At 41.1% G+C, this 16,802-nt stretch overlaps 5 protein-coding genes and 1 non-coding gene across 19 annotated transcripts in view; 5 read left to right on the top strand and 1 right to left on the bottom strand.

The window, feature by feature from the left end:
• The first annotated feature begins 245 nt into the window (after positions 1-245).
• On the top strand, positions 246-2,621 carry LOC108009416 (protein lifeguard 3). Of its 2 annotated transcripts, XM_070995327.1 has the most exons (4): positions 246-468; positions 528-1,664; positions 1,724-1,972; positions 2,022-2,621. In XM_070995327.1, the coding sequence occupies exons 2-4, from the start codon at positions 1,572-1,574 to the stop codon at positions 2,379-2,381; spliced, it is 702 nt and encodes a 233-aa protein (XP_070851428.1). In that variant the 5' UTR covers positions 246-468; positions 528-1,571; the 3' UTR covers positions 2,382-2,621. The 2 variants fall into 2 exon arrangements, with proteins under 2 accessions (XP_070851428.1, XP_016929236.2); XM_017073747.4 differs by lacking the exons at positions 1,724-1,972; positions 2,022-2,621 and having other exon boundaries at positions 254-468; positions 528-776; positions 833-1,207.
• Positions 2,622-2,676: 55 nt separating this feature from the next.
• Positions 2,677-3,617, top strand: LOC108008765 (protein lifeguard 3-like). Its single transcript, XM_017072667.4, has 3 exons — positions 2,677-2,878; positions 2,938-3,186; positions 3,243-3,617. The coding sequence occupies exons 1-3, from the start codon at positions 2,786-2,788 to the stop codon at positions 3,600-3,602; spliced, it is 702 nt and encodes a 233-aa protein (XP_016928156.2). The 5' UTR covers positions 2,677-2,785; the 3' UTR covers positions 3,603-3,617.
• Positions 3,618-3,991: 374 nt separating this feature from the next.
• On the top strand, positions 3,992-5,046 carry LOC139352697 (uncharacterized). The gene is made up of 3 exons (XM_070995318.1): positions 3,992-4,209; positions 4,268-4,519; positions 4,578-5,046. The coding sequence occupies exons 1-3, from the start codon at positions 4,099-4,101 to the stop codon at positions 5,037-5,039; spliced, it is 825 nt and encodes a 274-aa protein (XP_070851419.1). The 5' UTR covers positions 3,992-4,098; the 3' UTR covers positions 5,040-5,046.
• Positions 5,047-5,392: 346 nt separating this feature from the next.
• LOC108008776 (uncharacterized) lies at positions 5,393-5,838 on the top strand. Its single transcript, XM_017072677.4, has one exon. It carries the CDS (start codon positions 5,469-5,471, stop codon positions 5,811-5,813), a length of 345 nt encoding a protein of 114 aa, XP_016928166.3. The 5' UTR covers positions 5,393-5,468; the 3' UTR covers positions 5,814-5,838.
• Positions 5,839-7,298: 1,460 nt separating this feature from the next.
• Positions 7,299-16,802, bottom strand: part of Wdr62 (WD repeat domain 62) — a 68,101-nt gene continuing 58,597 nt past the window's right edge. For 3 of the 13 annotated variants that reach the window (XM_036812694.3, XM_036812691.3, XM_036812695.3), the window contains 14 exons: positions 16,031-16,753; positions 14,717-15,969; positions 14,332-14,657; positions 14,123-14,265; positions 13,796-13,840; positions 12,755-12,866; positions 9,966-12,515; positions 9,675-9,770; positions 9,453-9,598; positions 9,308-9,383; positions 9,173-9,247; positions 8,912-9,112; positions 8,700-8,853; positions 7,299-8,454 (listed from right to left, as the gene is read on the bottom strand). In XM_036812694.3, coding sequence (XP_036668589.2) covers positions 8,265-8,454; positions 8,700-8,853; positions 8,912-9,112; positions 9,173-9,247; positions 9,308-9,383; positions 9,453-9,598; positions 9,675-9,770; positions 9,966-12,515; positions 12,755-12,866; positions 13,796-13,840; positions 14,123-14,265; positions 14,332-14,657; positions 14,717-15,969; positions 16,031-16,753 — 6,090 coding nt within the window. In that variant the 3' untranslated portion in view covers positions 7,299-8,264. Of the gene's footprint in view, positions 8,455-8,699; positions 8,854-8,911; positions 9,113-9,172; positions 9,248-9,307; positions 9,384-9,452; positions 9,599-9,674; positions 9,771-9,965; positions 12,516-12,754; positions 12,867-13,795; positions 13,841-14,122; positions 14,266-14,331; positions 14,658-14,716; positions 15,970-16,030; positions 16,754-16,802 lie in introns of those variants that run through there. The other 10 variants (XM_036812696.3, XM_036812692.3, XM_017083628.4 and 7 more) reach the window with 6 other exon arrangements.
• Positions 13,343-13,413, top strand: TRNAG-GCC (transfer RNA glycine (anticodon GCC)). Its single transcript has one exon. It is a non-coding gene; the product is annotated as a tRNA-Gly (tRNA).

Below are 16,802 nucleotides of genomic sequence, written 5' to 3'. Positions count from 1 at the left end.
TTCCAAATAAATCTCTTTATACGCCACTTTAGGTGTCTAAAAGTATGCAGTGAAAAAAAAGAACCTTCAGAACTAAAAAAAATTATTGCATACTTTTTGACACCTTTTTTTAAACTTACCTTTAGTCACCTATTCAAGGGGTTTCTAATTTCTACACATCTTTTTATGGGATAATATCTTTCCATGGTTTTTAAATTACCAAAATACCACATTGACTTGAAAATATGACACCATTAGGCTAGTTTTAAAAAATATACTTTTATTTCAACTATGATTCTGAGAATTTTCATTCACACAATATATAAGCACACAAATATACGTATACGTATATATACACCTGCACGATCTTAGGAACTCGATAAAATGCAGTGTTGCAAGTTTGGTAGGAGGGAGACGCTGGACGAAAATGTCTTCGAAGATCCGCGGGTCCGTCGGATGTTTGTCACCAAGGTCCTTTTGATAGTGGCCGTGAGTTTGGAGTCAATACAAGTTCAGATCGATTCCACTAATCCGATCGCCTATTGCAGATTAACTTGGCTTTTACATCAGCGGCCATGGCAATTTGCATAACGACTCGGCCCATCAAGCGATTTATAGAAAAACACTGGTATATTGGTCTCATCGCCACGATCATCATATTCATAATTCACATTATGATGTGTTGCTTCCGCTACCTCTTCCGACAGTCCCCTATCAAATGGATTTTGCTGGTAATATACGTCATATGCCATGCGATACTAGTCTCCTTTCTGGCAGTTAGATTTTCTCCTCTTCTGGTAAGCCAGGTTTCAGTGATATAAAGCCGGAACTTTACTCATCTTCCTTCTTGCAGGTTTTGCTGGCCTTCGGAGTATGTGCTGTCCTAGTCGCGGCGTTGTGTATCTTCGCAAGATTCGCACCTTGCGATTTTACCTCGTGCTACACATTCATCATGTTGATTGGTATTACCCTGATTCTTTTGGGCATATTAGGATTTTTTTTCAGAAGTGTTCGGGTGGTATATTTGGGCTTCGGCGTATTCGCGTATTCCATATTCATAGTTTATGACCTTCAGTTGATTATAGGCGGCAAACTTCACAAAAGGCAGTACGATGAATTAGATTATATTATTGCTTCCATGACCCTTTACCATGATGTAGTACACCTCTTTATGTTCATACTGCGATTGGCAGGTTGGATAGATGACGACTAGTAATATTGTTATCTAAATTAAAGTGAATTCGTATAAAAAAATATTGGAAATGTTGATAAAACTCTCATAGGTAACCTGCTTTTATTCATAGCCTTCAAATTGGAATAATGGGAAAACGTTTTACTTGTGCATTTTCTATGTAGAAAGATATCCTTTATGCTATCATGTTTACAAAAAATAAAGGTAGGGTCACCTGTTACATTGTTTGGTTGTTAATAATATCACATTTAATACAATTTTGACATTACTTAGGCTGGTGTATCTTTCTTTGAAAGATGCTCTTCCAACTATTGTCATTAGGGTTTCCTGTCAAGTCATTATATAAACACACTGATACACGTATACGTATACACATCCACGATCTTTTGAACTTAATAAAATGTGTAACAGGAAGAGGAGGTATGAGACCAACGTGTTTGAAGATCCGGCCGTCCGTCGGATGTTTGCCACTAAGGTCCTTGCGATAGTGGGCGTGGGTATAGACTACTATACGTAACTTGTAAAACAAACTAATCCGATTGCCATATGTAGATCAACTTGACCTTTACCACATTGGTAATGACGATTTGTATATTGGTAAGACCCATTAGGCGATTCTTACAAATTAACTGGTGGATTTGGATACCCGCCGCTGTCATCATATTCATAATTCATATTATGATGTGCTGCTTCCAATCTCTCTTCCGAAAGTCGCCCCTTAACTGGGTGCTGTTGGTAATATACGTCATATGTCATGCCGTTTTAGTGTCCTGCTTTGCAGTTCTATATCGTCCTCTTCTGGTAAGCCATTGACATATCGCTGAATCCTAAATCGTATTTATTTTTGCAGGTTTTAATGGCCTTTGGAGTATGTGCCATCCTGGTCGCATGTCTTTCTGTCTTCGCAAGGATCGCACCATGCGATTTTACCGCTTGCTACACATTAATTTTCGTCTTCGGTATTACCGTATTAGCTCTGAGCATACTAGCTCTCTATCTCAGAAGTGTCTATGTGGTATATTTAGGCTTTGCCGTGATCGCGTACTGTACATTTATAGTCTATGATCTTCAAATGATTGTAGGCGGCAAAATTCATAAGCAACAGTACTACGAATCAGATTATATTATTGCTGCCATGTGCCTTTTCAATGACGTCGTTTACCTCTTTATGTTCATACTAGAGATCGCGGGTTTGATAGATGAGGACTAGTAATATTGTCATTTAAATTAAAGTGAAATTATGCGGATAAAACAGTATTTAATATGTTGATATAACTCGCAAAGGTAACCTTAACCTATACACAGCTTTCAAATTAGAACTGTAGGTAACACTTTCATTTGTACATTTTCTTTGTAACTTTATATTATCAACTATAACAAATAATGGTTAAGTCACTTGCATCAGTTGAAGTAATTTTCATTATGGAATAATATTAATATTAGTTTTAAATAATAATTCATTAATTAAAATTTTTACACAATAGTCTGGTGTATCTTTCTTTGAAAGATACTTTTCCAACTTTAGTTCTGAGAGTTTCCTGTCTTATTACCATACAACACCACTAACACACATATACAACAAATACACTACCACGGTCTTTTGGATTTGATAAAATGTGTAACAGGAAGAGGAGGTATCGGACCAACGTGTTCGAAGATCCGGCCGTCCGTCGGCGGTTTGTCACCAAGGTCCTCACGATAGTGGCCGTGAGTATAGACTATTATACATTTATAATTTGTTCATCTTATTCGATTACCTTTTGCAGATCAACTTGACTATAACATCATTGGCAATGACGATATGTATCTTGACAAGCCCTATTAGGCGATTTTTAATAATTAACTGGTGGATTCCAATCCCAGCCATTGTTATCATATTTATAATTCATCTTGTGATGTGCTTCTGCCCAGGTGTTTTCCGAAAGTCGCCCATTAAATGGATTTTGCTGGTAATATACGTCATATGTCATGCCATTTTAGTGTCCTGCCTTGCCGTTCGTTATCGTCCGCTTCTGGTAGGTCAGTAATTAATGATATATCGACAGATCTTAATTCGACTTTCTTCTTGCAGGTTTTAACTGCCTTCGGAATATGCGCCTTCCTGGTCGCCTGCCTTTGTCTCTTCGCAAGATTCGCACCCTGCGACTTCACCTCGTGCTACACATTAATATTCATCTTAATTCTTGCCTTATTAGTTCTGGGCATACTAGCCATCTTTATCAGGGGTCTCCGGATTGTGTATATATGCCTTGGCGTGATCGCATATTCTATATTTATAGTTTATGACCTTCAATTGATTATAGGCGGCAAAATTCACAAAAATCAGTACGACGAATTAGATTATATTATTGCTTCTATGATCCTTTTCCATGACGTCGTACACCTATTCATGTTCATTCTACAACTCGCGGGTTGGATAGATGATGATTAGGAATGTTTTAATTTAAATTTATGTGAAATAATATAAATTAAATAATAATAAAAAACTTTCAGTCAAGTATCTGGACTTTTGGTCTTTTGCATCAACCTCTTCCTGCATTCCCCCTGGAAATACTTACTGCTTGTGATTTACATATATGGTAGCCCAAGCATTGCTTTCTTGTTCTGCAATTCGATATCATCCGAAATTTGTAAGCGGCAATATTTATTATTGTTGATTAGCGGCAAAACCAATGAGAACCAGTTTGCCGAAGGGGATTTCATATTAGCAATATTATATTGTTCATTCCACTATACCTTATTGGATTGATAGATTCATTAAAAATAAATATAATACAGCTTTAAGCACCATTATTTGGCGATTCAGTTTCCGAGCATTTCCCGTCATACAGATTTAACTGAGAACAAAAAATTGTCTAGAAAATAAAAATAATAAATAAAACACACATATTCATTTCGAGAACAGAAGCATTATTATAGGCGGCAAAATGTGCTGCGGTTTTAATATAGCTTGTTGCACTAAACCTCGCGAGGAAAATCCGTTCGCTAATCCTAAGGTTAAGCGTCGGTTTATTTGGAGAGTGTTGCTCATATTGGATGTGAGTATTGAGTGTATTGACCCCAGATCCAGATACTTATAAGAAAACCATATTTTAGGGATCCCTGATATTGACCCTCATTCCAATGTTCATCTTCCAGTGCTACCCACCAGCCCTCTCTTATATTGCCGGTACATCGTGGCTCCTTGTCATTCCAGCCCTTATTGCATTTATAATAGTTCAGGCCTTCTTGTGCTTCGCAATGAAACTTCTCCAAAAAAGGCCCGTCAAGATTATATTCTTCATTATATGGATCATTGTCCATACCATCTTACTAACCGCGGTGGCAGTTTGGTTTAAACCGTGGGTTGTAAGTCCTTCGTTCGCTTTCTATATTCTAAGTTTTGATTTGTTCTTACCCGAACCAGGTTTTGATACCTTGCGGAATTCTGACGTTTGTGATCCTGGTTATGGTCTTATATTCGAGATTCGTTCCCTGCCAGATCGGCCATAAAATTCCGTTAGCCTACCTCGTTGCAGCCGGATTAGTTGTCATCATACATGCCATACTTTTAGGTTTTTTATTCAAGAATTACTGGTTTCACATAATGGTTGGCTTCTTCGTAGTGCTCATTTGTATAATGGTAGTGTTGCTGGATATTGATCTAATAGTTCGCGATAAGACACGTCACAAGTTCGGAAAGCATGAATACATTGTGGCTTCCATGATCATTTTGCGTGACGTTATATGGATCGTTATCATAGTTATAATAATAGTATTAGCTACCTCAAATTGCAATTGCAGTGGAGGTGATAGTGATCATGAAAGTCATGGAAGTGCCTCTAGTGGTTCTTCTGCTTCTAGTGGAAACGGAGGTTCCTCTTCTTAAATTTATATGGTGTATCAAAATTTATTTACTTTCTCTGTGATAAATTTAAAATATGTTTAAATATAGTTAAATAAACCAAATAAGTATTTTTTGTGATTTATTTGATGGTGGTGATTCAGAGAATGTCGTCGTTGTTTTCATATCTGAGGGGTTTGAAAAAAAAAGATTAATAATTATGCTTGCAAACCATATAACCGATAAACGTACATGAGTTTTAAAAGCTTTATATTATCAATGGATTGCAATTGCATAATAATCCTATTTGCGTAATTATTACTATAACTGAAAAAAAATCTTGGTCATCTAGGGATGCGATATACACTTATAAATATCATCACTAGAGATAGCAACGTTTCAGAAAGGGTGCCCTTTTTCTACAGTCAATTTAACAATACATTAAAAAATAAATATATCCAAAACATCAAGAAAATGTGCGAGGTTCAAGAGCTGGCCGATGGCCTATACCAGATGTTTAACAAATACAAGGAGTTGCGTAAAATCGATATGTTACAGATCCTGAAACGTGTGCGCTGCTGTGATTGCGGCCACCAAAAGCGACTTAGAAAGGCCCAGAAGATCGAGTCTGGATGTCCAAAATCCAAAAACCAAGGTCGGATAAGCTTTCTTCTCGTCGCCTGTTTCGCATTGCTTATCCTGATCTCCATTTATATGATCTACGTGGCTCGGCGATACAATCATGTTCGTGCCTATGGCAGCAACGCCTGCGGATCAACCTTTTTCTATACCTACACGGACTGCGATGTGTTCTACTAAAGGACTATCGAATTTCACTTACCAAGGTTTATATTTGAATTCACTGTTGTTGTTTTGTTTCTTTTGATGCGCCACAATATATATTTTCCATTCTTAAATATGTTTGTCTAGTTAAAAAAAATGTGTAATTTATTCGTTTGGCTACCAAAATTATTACTTTGAAGTTTGTTAAGAAGGCAGTGTGATATTAAGAAAAGTAAATAGTATTTATTGGGCTGAGTTTTTGTGCTTTATTAAAGAATATTCATATTAAACAGCACAAAAATATTTTCCCCATTGTTCATTTATTTTTTGTACTTTTTTCGAATGGTACGAGATACACATTCAGGTGATGATGGGACCTCGAAAATTTGGGTGGCTTAGGGCAAGGGCGTGTCTGGCACTTATTGGGAACGTTTCGTGCTCAACTTTTTCACCCGCTTTATGATTGGACGCTGCCGTAAATTATGCATAAAGCATAAATGCCAGAAAGAGACCAAACGACGGGACCGAGGGAGAGTGTTGGCTTTCGGGGTGAGTCCGTCATCGAACGTGGCCATTCAGTTTTATTGGGTTATCGAGTGGGACAGGACCACCCCTCCTCCGCACCATCCCCAGTTCACAGGAACTGCCGGTTGTTGGCCTAGCTCAATATTGACACACGTTAATTGAAGCCCAACGGCTGCCAAAAGTATCCGTATCAATGGCCATCCCTTAGCCGTGGGTCAGCGCCGAATTGAACAACCATTGCCTGCTCACATTGTGAAGTCGGAAAAGAGAGAGAAAGTGGGGTTTCGGGTGGGTGAAATTATGGAGTGGACCTTGGTGGGTTGTCATACGAGGGTCTCATAGAAAAAAAAATGATATCTTGTACAAAAGCACATATTTATTCTATACGTATTTCATATATTCCTCCAAAATATTTCGAATATTTCACCTAAAATTTCTCTTTATAAGAGGTTCACCCTTATTACCTTAATATACCATTATTTGGGTGGTAGTCGCCCAGTTGATTGTGTTTCACATGTCGGGCGATTACATCACCTGCTGCGCGGTCATCTCTTTGATGGCTTTAATAAACCCTGATTGCCAAGGTAATTTTAAACGATCGGTAATTGACTCTTCGAAACTTTACTTTTGTCCGGTAAACGTTGAATTATATTTTATTATACGGCTTTCATGTTTCTTAAATGTTACACAATACACAATTCCTGCCAGTTAGTTGTATTAATCGAGTGTGGATGAGAATATTATATTGTTCTGAATGCTGCCCATCCTATATACATGGTATGTTGATAAGTTTGGTTTTTATGGAATCCTGGTGCCATATGACAGTTTCATATGGGCAGATCACTGGAGAATTAGAGTTCTGAGACCCCAAAATCTTCGCTGCCAAATTAAGTAAAAATTTATGCTATAAGTCCAGGGGGTCTCGGTTTTTAGTTGTTAACAGAATGGGCGAGTTTGTTGTTAACAGTAATCAAGGGTGAAGAAGAAGAAACGTGGTTTAATGTTTTCAAAAATTATGCATTATGTATTATTTTCGCTTTGAATTAGTTGCTTTTTTTAAGTTTAGTTTTGAGTTTAGATAGCATAATTAATCATAAGTGTTGTTTTTTTTCCTATTTGAAGTTAATTTTAATACATTTCGTTTAGTTGTAAATTATTGTAATGTAAATTTTAGGACTAATTCAAGTTCATATCTAGGTATATATGTATATTTATAGGTAGTGTTATAATTGTTGTAAATACAATCGAATAATTAACTAATACAGAATAATTACAGAACAAATTGTTTGGAAATAGATTTTCGCTCTGATCAAAAGTCTGAAATATCTTTGATTCTTCACATAAGCATTTCTCAGATAATCATTTGTGGTTATAAGTATAATGTGAGTAGGCATACAAATAGTATATGGGGTATAAATTTAAATTTTGGAATATTCAAATTTGACACACATTTCTCGTAGTTTTGTCTTTTACATTTTGACTGATTCACAAACAGAATATAAACAAAATAGAGAATATAAATCATACAGAAAAAAGGCATACACTAAGCGCACTTTGTAACAATTCGCTCGACACCTCAAGTCCGGACATTCCGTATCATCGTGGCCTTAAACTCAAATAACACTTAACACGTACAAAAACTGCTCATTAAACTTAACATTTACAGAATTTAATTCAAGCTAAACGCAATTGGTTGCCATATAAATTATTGTTAAAAGAAATGCACACGCGCACAAAACGAAACAGATAAACTTAGCAGCTACGCAACTTGAAATAATTACTAAAGAAATAAATTTACATCATCTGTGAATGGTTATTAATTACAAATTAGTGGTTTGTTGCTTGATTTGTTTGCCATTCGCCTGGGTGTGTGGTTTCAGTTAAATAAATAGGTGCTGGTTAGTCCTCCTCGCAGATCCTCTGCCATCGTTTAGTCATTTAGTCTAGCCTAAGCTCTACACACTAGGAGTTATTCTCACAGTCATCGGGTTTGTGCTTCGTGCGTAAATTGCTCAAAAGATCGGCACAGTTGTTGACCATCATCAGATAGTCTCCGTTGTCAGCGCTCAGCTGATCGTGGTTCAATCCCCCACTACCACCCATTCCCAATCCCCCGCCCACTCCGCCTCCGTTGTTTGTTTTCTCCGCTTGTCTGAAATTAAAGGAAATTGTTGATTAAATATACATTTTAGTATAATATTTATAGATAGATTTTTATGAGTCTACAGCCTTTTTAACCGTAAAATTCAATTATCTATGGTTAAGTTATATTATTTAGGTATGATCTGCAGATCAAATTATAACTCCTAAGTTAGGAATGTCTATAATTTTGTATTGCTGATTTAAAAACTGCTGTAGATGCATTTAGAACCAGGAATAGAAAGAAATCTTTCCTACCTATTGGTGATGCTGCTTAGCATATTTCTGGACATAATAAGGGCATTCTCCAGTTCCTTCAGCAGCAACGAATTCTTCAGATTCGCATGCAGCTGCATAGCTGCCTGTGTAGTCGTGTAAAGTTTATTAATCACATTGTGTACTTGGGCTTCGGCTGTAAGAAAATATATAAATTAAGATTCTGTTTTGTATGATATCCGACATATTCTTACGATCTGTACCCTCGAAGTCCTCCGTGGAAGTCACTCCACTTCTCTGTTTGGCAATTCCGCTCGGACTGCCACTATTGTTAATCATTAGCTTGCTCTTGTGATCAAAGCCCAAATTTCTTGGCCTTGGTGGCACAATGGGCTTGTTGTTGACAGTGCTGTTGGGCGTCTCCTCGGAGCTAGAGTCGTCCTGCATGGGTGTGGCTAAAGGGGATTATAAATTATTATTTGGGTTTACAAGAAACTGGGATGAAGTGAACTAACCACTGCTGAAGTTTGGTGTCTTTCGACGATTGTTGTTGACATTGTTGATCTTGTTGCTGTACTGGCGACTGGCAGCTATGGGTTAAGTAAAAGATTATTATAGGTGGATTTTAAATATTTAACAATATAGTATACCAATTGGTCCGTTGCTGCGTCCCTGTCCGTTGCTGGCACTACGCAAACGATTGCTGTCCTCGGGTTCGGAATCGCTCTAAAAAAATATAAAAATAGTTATTTTCTATAATCCAACTGAGTGTGATCTCAAATCGGTAATACGTACACCCTGATTAAGAACGTTCATTGAGTTGCTGGAGGCACCCAGTCCGGTTTTGCCCTGCAAACTGTTCCTTTTGCTGGCCGATCGCGAGACATTTCCATTTCGGTGCTGGACCTGCGGCTTCTGTGGTGTGCCATTCGATTTGCCAGCTATAAAAAGGTATCAGAAATAACCAATTAGATATTTTGAAAGTATAAACATATATATAAGATCGAGGGTGCTTACGCTTGCCAAAGTTGCCCATGTGCAGGTCGCTCAGCGAGCAGGCGCGGCGTATGGAGGACTCCTCGATGGGCATGGGATTGAGCGTTTTGGGATTGCCTGAAAAGTGGGGCACAAATTAGTTGCGGTTCGGGTCATGCGGTTATAGTATTTCTTGTGCTAGGATAACGAGATATGGATGGGCTGTGGTCATCAAAAGGGTAAATAAAAACTATTAAATAACTGTGGGTGCGCAAATGAAGGTGGCGGAAAACTCAAGAGGCACAACAACCAAGGCGGAAATGGGGCTCAAACCTGGCTCCATCCTCAAAACAACAGTGGGTCCGATGTCATCGTGATCGGTGCTATCAGCAGGGATCTCTGGATTCGCTGTATCAACGCCCTCATCATCGGCTATCACTTCTTTGGCCAACTCTACACCCTGGCTATTGTAGATGCCAGTGAAATCGGTGCTCTCCAGAACATCGGGCAAACTGCAATTCCTTCGGATATTTCTGGCATAGGCGCAAAGATCCGAGGCATCTTTGGAGGTCAGATCCTCATCTTCTGTGGGCTCTTCTCCCCTGGCCAGCATGTCAAAATTCATGGTCAAACTCTTCACATAACCCTTTTCCTTCGCATTGCAATTAAAGGGCCTCAAACGCGATTCGGTGGCCAAACGTATTTGCTCCATTTTGTTCTCCTCCATGGCGATTAACTTTTCGATAATGTCGATCTTCTTGGCTATATTCTGGCACTGATGGCTAGTGGAGCCTCCTGCTCCTTTTCCCTTCCCACTTGCTCCTTTCCCCCCTTTTCCACTGATTTTCCCAGCATTGTCTAGGTTTTTCCTGTATTTTTCCCGCTCTTGCTGGATCTCATCTACCACTGCCTGTAGTTGCGGTTTGGTATAGAGTTTGAGAGTCTGCATATTTTCCAAGTTCTCCGGGGCATTTCCATTTTCCGCGAAATACATTTCAAAGCTGCGCTCACCATAATCACTAGGAAGACTGCCCACTTCCATTTCCGGTGGCTCTTCCTCCCTGGCCTGCCTTTCCCTCTCCCTTTTGGCACTGGGCGTATACTTGATCTGCGAGACTGTATTAAAACGCACCGAGATCTTTGGCCTGTTCTTTTGCCTCACACTGGTGGCTCTTCGATTGCTTTCGCTGGTATCGAAACGGGAGACTTTCTTCAGACAACTTTGGGTTGCCGAACCTCCAGCCAGAGCCCCAGAACTCACTGAACTCCTCATCGCAGGCCTCCTTTGCTGATCTCGCTCACGTTGCTTTTCCCTTTCGAATTTCTGCAAATTATGCTCAAATTGCTGGACTACACTGGCAGTTCTGGACTGGGATTTCTGTTTTTGCTGTTTCTCCATGTGGCTCAAAGTGCTGATTAGATTCTGAGGTTTGGCCGGCACTGGGGGCTTGGGTTTAAGCGGTTTTCTCACAAAAAGATTATTTCCCGATTGCATGGGATTCGAGTTCCTTTGCTGACGCTGTTGGGCAAAGTCCGTACTCAAAGACTTGTTAACACCTGAGTTATATTGCTTGTTCTTCGAGCGCAGAGTAGGTATATTTTCAGTGGCCTGAACCTGAGCTATTCTCGGATATGTCTTCGAACTGGGCAGTGGCTTTAGTGGCTCCAGATTGTAGCCGGTGACATCGAAACTATCCGTTGTTGTGGCATGCTGTTGTCGCATATAGTAATCGAAGCTGCCATAGGCATTCGGGCTATTCCCGTAGGACTTGGACACTGGTCCATGGATGATAAAGTTCCGGATGCCAGCATGACGTTGCTGAAGAACAGCCACCTGAGTTTGTGGATACTCCAAAGGAGCACTCTGGCAATCACTTTCGTCGGATAGAACGCTTTCCAAACTATTGCAATAGCTTCCAGGACCATCGCCATCGGAAAGCAGGGACAGTGACTCCTGACTTTGCTGTCCGGTGAGGAAGAAACTGGCACTGGAATGCCGTTGCGTCTCCAGAAACCGGGCCTCATCCAATCTCCTCTGGCTGGCGGCATATTGCTCAGGTTGCAGGATATCCGAAAGAGATACTTTCCTCTCGCATTGATAGAACTCCCTGTAAACGTAATACTGTGTGGTTCTACCCGTGGGTGTGGAGTCACCAGTGGAACCCAGTCCTCCCAAGTTTCGCAGATTCGCTGGCATCGAGTACGAAGCTGGTATACTGGGTTCATCTAGGTCTCCATACTTTCGGGTGATCTCATCAATCATCTTTTCCGTATCAGCATGGATCATATCCAAAATGGTTCTTGCATCATCTGCATAAACCGAGTGTCTTTTGGGTTCACCAAGTAGAGCTCCACGTTCGTTTCCCTCGGCAGACCATTCTACCTCTTCGTGGACCGGAGATACTGGACAGGATTTGTAGTGTTTTAAAATACTGGGAGTACGTCTATTATTCCCAGCTGGATTTCTTTTAGCCCTCTGTTGTTGCTGCTGCTGCTGTTGGTGATGATGTTGCTGCTGCTGGGAATGTGAACGCATCACAGATGAGGATCCCGCTGCACATCCACCAAATGGAACCCCTGGAGGTGGATGGATCTGATGAACACCCACATGATGTGGATAAGGAGGATAGTGCTGTTGAACCTGTCGCATCGTCTGGAAGTTCTGTTGCAACTTGGATTTCGGGGCGGCACAATTGAAGAATTGCTGGGAAGATGGAGGAGCATAGTGCTGATTTTGCTGTTGGGTATGCGGAAGTTGCTCCTTGGTTATTGGATATTGCTGCTGCTGCACTGGTTGTTGATGTTGCTGCTGGGTATTTGGAGTTGCAGCAGTTGCTGTTGTGTTTTGGGAGCTAATACACTGCGAAGTGTCATGGGAAGCAACTAATGGGGTTAGTCAACATATCGTTTAAGGGGCATAGTATTTATCAAAAATAGTATTGCATTACATTATTTTTACCACAGAGATCGCAAATGGGAGAGCAATATTTAGAAAGAGATAGACAACAGAGAGAGCAAACAACGGGAGAGAGAGTTTTTGGTTATATTAGCCTACTTTCCAACTTGGAGGGGATTTCAATTAGGTTTAACTGGAGGGGGTTCCCTAAATCCTTATCACTTACCCGGCTTCGTGTAACGTCCTGGTCCTCCGCCCACATTCCTTGATCCATCCAAATTGGCAGCCAGACTCAGGTCCGATATGCTATGGCTTCCCCGTAGGGGTCTATGGCCTACCTGTGGGTCAAAAAATATATTATTAACTATGGTAATCTAGTTCCTAATTTTAATTAGTACTTTTAAATGAACAACAACCGGTTTTTTGTATTAGTCAAGGCAAAATGTAAATGGTGCATAATTTAAAGTAAAGTAACTAAAGAAATTCAAAACTTGTTTTAATTATAAATTATTTAAAAAAACATTTATTCACATAGTGACCCTCAAAAAAATGTTATAAACCTAAGTCTTTATAATACATAGGTGAACGACTGATCTTTGAGTGAAGATTTCGGTTTGAGTTAGTGGTGTGAGTGGTTTTCTGGTTCCTCAAATTGCTTGAGTGGTGTTTAATGGAGTGAAAGGGTGAGGGGCATCGCACATCTTTAGCTCATTCGGATTATGTGACCAAGCAAGTTTCTTTTATAATCGCTAGTTTGGGCTATTTTTAGAAAAAGTCGAATGGTGTAGGATGTTGATTTTCCATACTTCACCAAGCATCGGTGGTTCAGTGGTAGAATGCTCGCCTGCCACGCGGGCGGCCCGGGTTCGATTCCCGGCCGATGCAAAACAATTTTTTTTGTTTTTACTTTTGAATGCAAAAATACTTTTTGTATTATTTATTGCAAAAATAATTATTGTATTATTTTTTATGGTTAAATAATGATATTTTATTAGAATATCTTTTAAGGTAGTTAAATTCGGAAAAAGGGTTTAATGTTATCTAGTTTTGGAGTTTCAACTGTTACTTGTTTTTAAAGATATTGTTTTGTTCAAATATATTTAAAGAAAATTGTTTTTTATGGGTTTAATATATATACAAGTTGCTTTGAGTGAATATAGTGTATAGTCTTTCTCCAGTTAGTGTCAAAGCATTATGAAAATATACAAATCTGAAGCATCATTAGATAAGCGAAACTTTCTTTAGAATCCAACATAAATCGGCTCACCTCGGCTATAGCATTCAACCTTGTGTTGCCATTTTTGCGCGTACCCTAAACACACAAAATCGGGCAAGGGTTTTATTTTTTGTTTTTTTTTTGGGTGCATGTGTTTTTGGGGTAGGGGGTTGGAGATTGGAGGACAGACCAGACACCAAAAACAAATATTGGGACACATATAAAAATACAGAAGAACAACAAAAGAAAAACACAAATTAAATGGGAAAACAAAAGTGGGGAAAAAGAAAACCCGCAAATCGGAAAAGTCTGCACTGAAAGGCACACTCAAACGGAAATATACCGAGAGAAAGGTCATTCCTGACCCCCAGCACTTACATTCTCCAGTTGCTGCTTGACCTTGTTGATGACCTGCAGCAGCTCTTCCTTTTTGGTGCTCGTATATGACTTGGTGATGGTGGGCGGTGCGGCCACGCTTTTTCCATTTTCCGTATTGTGCTTGGCACTGATGCTGCGGCGACCTGATAAAACGAAATATCCAATTAAATCCATAAAAAAGTTTCCTTCAAGGTGAAATAATATCTTACTGCTGCCACCCCGTTCCATGGGTGTTGTTAATCCCGGTCCCTCGGGCAGAGCAGCATGCAGAAAACTATTGCTGCTGCTCTGGGGGAGATTTTCAGAGCTACCGCCCAGCGTGGAGGCCAGCGAACGTTCTGCATTTTCGGCACTTGGCGTGGAGCCTTCGTCCTCGGTATCCGAGGTTCCTGTTCCGGTTCCGGTGCTCGCCGTGTGCGAACTTCCATTTCCGCTGAGCGCCGCGGTGGTAAGCTGAAGGCCTGTTTTTTCAAACTTTTGACGGCGCACTGATTTGCGCAACTCATCCTCGTTCATGGCCGTCACCTTGAAATCTCTGCAAGAAACAACAGTAGATTATAACCTACAATTTCATATTTATTTGTATATACTTACGTTGGCGTGCTGGGCGCCAGGTTGTTGTAAAACATTCCATGGTCGGAGCTAGTTCTCTCTCCATCGGAGATATCCTCTACATCACCATCATGATCATGGGTATGCGTATCGAACCGCAGACCCGGCTTCAACCTTTTATCCGGCAGCTGGAGTCGCTGTTGGGCAGGTCCAGAACCCGTTGACATGGCACCATTGGAGGCAGAAACAGCCATCGAGGAAACGGAGGACACAGTGACCACCGTTCCATTGTTGCTGCTGCCGATAAACTTAAGTTCGCCCCTTCGCGTTTCCATACCGGAATCGATGGAGGAGTCCTCGCTCAAGTAGGTTTGATTATATGTAATGTCCTTGGAAGAGGCACTATTGTAGTCAGAAGTCTGGACATTTACACCGCTATGACCACCTACAGAGGATACGGTTCCCAGGGGACTTTCCGAGTTGGAACGCAGGTCATCAGCCGTTTCCAATTGTGTGCTCCTCTGGGCCCATCTGCCCCTGGCTCGGGGTGCCAGTCCTGGGATCTGTTGACTCGGTGATGAGCTCAGGTTTCCCATCGATGAAGCGGCATGCATGGCAGGTACATTTGTGGATCCACCACTGGGTGTGGGTATGGACAGGGCTCCACTATCCGAATCCGCTGCTGCTTTTCGCATCGCCCACTGAGGCAGTTGACCCACATCCGAAAACCTCTCGGCCACTCCAAACTTGGGCTGTAATTGCGGCTGCTCTATTTCACTGGTTGGTGATTCCAGCGCAATACCATCTGGTGGTGAAATGGAAGCCAGGGGTCGTGGCAACGGAGCATGTCCCGACCTGAGACGCTGCTGTGACATCCTCGCCTGCATGGTCACTATCATATCGTGTGGCACTTGCCAGATGAAAATACAACCATCGCCGCTGGCAGATATTAAATGGCGGCAATCGTTGGTAAACTTCAGACCCGTGACCAGCTCGCTGTGACCATACATCCTCGCCATACACTCACTGGAGTAGTAATCATATACAGCCAGGGTTTTATCCGTGCACGATGTGGCCACATAGATGCCACTGGGATCGAGGCTCAGTTTAATCAGACTTCCTTCGTCCGAATGTGAACCCTTAAAGGTTTTTGTTTGCTTGGCATTTTGGGTTCCGTAGACTCGCACATTGCGGTCCTGGCAGGCGGTCAAAATGTGCTTTGCATTCGAGTCGACCTCCATGTCATACAACGTTGTCTTTCCAGAGGTGTTGGTTCCCCTCATAAAGATGTTGCCCTGTGAAAGGAGGAGGAAGGTTTAATCACATACACCTTTATAATATAACCACAAGACTCACCTGAAAACTCCTAAACATAATGGACTTGTCGGCTCCGCAACTAATCATCTGGAAATTGAGTCCAGCACCTACAAACTTAATCGAGGTGATTGAGGAGCTGTGATCATCCAGTGTTTGTAGCAGTAAATAATTTTGGGCCACATCAAAGACATGGATCAGACGATCCCTACTGGCACTGGCTAGCAACTTTCGGTCGATCCGCTCATTGGAGTACTCCAGACAAAGCACCTCCGACTCATGAGCTTCGATGGTGGTGAGCAGGCGCAGATTGACCAGATTATACACACGTATATTGCCGCACCGATCTCCACTGGCCAGGTGTTGCAGTTCCGGACTGATCTTAATGCAACGCACACCATTCCTTCCATCATAAGAGGAATTTCCTGCTTTATCGAATAGCGAAGATCCCTGATCCTTGATGAACTGCAGCTCCTCATCGCTGTACACAATCTTCAGCAGCTCCTTGGAGTAGATGTTCCTTCGATAGATATCATTGTTGGTGCATCCATCCAATCCCCAGACGCGAATTGTGTCGTCCGAGGAGCAGGTGACGAAGCACTCCTCCGGGAGAGTTTGCGATGGCTCCCGCTCCACATTATATGGCACTGTCTCCACGCCCCAGATGCAAGTGGAGTGGTAAAGGAACGAGTGCGACTTGCCCACTCGTGAGATGTCGCGCAGATCCCAGATGTAAAGGGAGTGATCGTTGTAAACGCAGCTCACCTGGAGAAATTTAAAATGGGATGAGTATTTAAATATTTTAAAATTATTT

This window comes from Drosophila suzukii, chromosome 2L (genome assembly GCF_043229965.1).
Source record: "Drosophila suzukii chromosome 2L, CBGP_Dsuzu_IsoJpt1.0, whole genome shotgun sequence".
In the NCBI taxonomy this organism is placed as follows: domain Eukaryota; kingdom Metazoa; phylum Arthropoda; class Insecta; order Diptera; family Drosophilidae; genus Drosophila; species Drosophila suzukii.
This window is presented reverse-complemented; position numbering and strand designations above follow the sequence as displayed.